This window comes from Pygoscelis adeliae, unplaced genomic scaffold, assembly GCF_000699105.1.
Source record: "Pygoscelis adeliae isolate BGI_AS28 unplaced genomic scaffold, ASM69910v1 Scaffold282, whole genome shotgun sequence".
NCBI classification, from domain to species: domain Eukaryota; kingdom Metazoa; phylum Chordata; class Aves; order Sphenisciformes; family Spheniscidae; genus Pygoscelis; species Pygoscelis adeliae.
Window position 1 is genome coordinate 14351 of NW_008824352.1, and position 971 is coordinate 15321.

The following is a 971-nucleotide window of genomic DNA, read 5'->3' on the forward strand; positions in this document are numbered from 1 at the left end:
GGTGGGGGTAGAGGGAGCCGCAAATGCTCCGGCAGCGATGCCTGGCCCCAGCAGACCCCCTTGCTGCTGGAGCTGGGCTGTCACGGGGTGGCGGTGGCACAGCCACCGAGGGAGGGGTGCACATCCATGCTGGCATGGTGGGAGGCTGTGGCATGGAGCATCCCATCTTGGTGCTGGACCCCGGTGCTTGTGGGAGCTGATCCTGCAAAGCCACCCCAGCCCCCCAGGGTGGAGGGTGACGCCCGGGGGCTGCGGCGTCTCCCCGTGTCACCCCCATTGTCCCTCGCCCGGGGCGTCCCCCGCCGTCTCCGTGTTTCCTGCCGCTGCAGAGCGCATCACGCAGACGGTGGAGATCACCAAGCACGTGGTGGACATCGAGGAGAAGGGTGTCAAGCTGCGCCTGACCATTGTGGACACACCGGGCTTTGGTGACGCCGTCAACAACACCGAGTGGTGCGTCCCACGGAGAGGTGGTAGCGGGGTCTCCCCGGGGCTGGGCGGCGGCCGCCATGGGTGCCAGAGGCTCCGAGGGTGGGATGCCCACGGCTCCTCCGGGTGGGATGCTAAAGCCGTGAAAAGTGTTGAGCTGGGGATCCAGGGAAAGCCCAGGGGTCCTGCAGGGGACTCCGATGGTCACCTCCCTGTCCCCGCAGCTGGAAGCCGGTGGCCGACTACATCGACCAGCAGTTCGAGCAGTATTTCCGCGACGAAAGTGGCCTCAACCGGAAAAACATCCAGGACAACCGCGTCCACTGCTGCATCTACTTCATCTCGCCCTTTGGCCACGGGTACGGGCCCTGCCTGCGCTGCCGGCATGGGGGGGTGCTGGGAAGGGGCTTGGTAGGACAGCGCTCACCGCGATCCCCCCCGCAGGCTCCGGCCCCTGGACGTGGAGTTCATGAGAGCCCTGCACCAGCGGGTGAACATCGGGCCTGTGCTGGCCAAGGCTGACACCCTGACCCCCACCGAGG

General features: G+C 67.1%; 1 protein-coding gene across 1 annotated transcript in view; it reads left to right on the forward strand.

Moving 5' to 3' along the window:
* Positions 1-329: 329 nt before the first annotated feature.
* Positions 330-971, forward strand: part of LOC103912889 (septin-4-like) — a gene marked incomplete at its 5' end in the record, with an annotated part of 9545 nt that continues 8903 nt past the window's right edge. Inside the window, 3 exons of the mRNA XM_009319299.1 lie at positions 330-453; positions 654-788; positions 874-971. The exon at positions 874-971 is cut by the window's right edge and continues 3 nt beyond it. Coding sequence (XP_009317574.1) covers positions 330-453; positions 654-788; positions 874-971 — 357 coding nt within the window. The remainder of the gene's footprint in view (positions 454-653; positions 789-873) is intronic.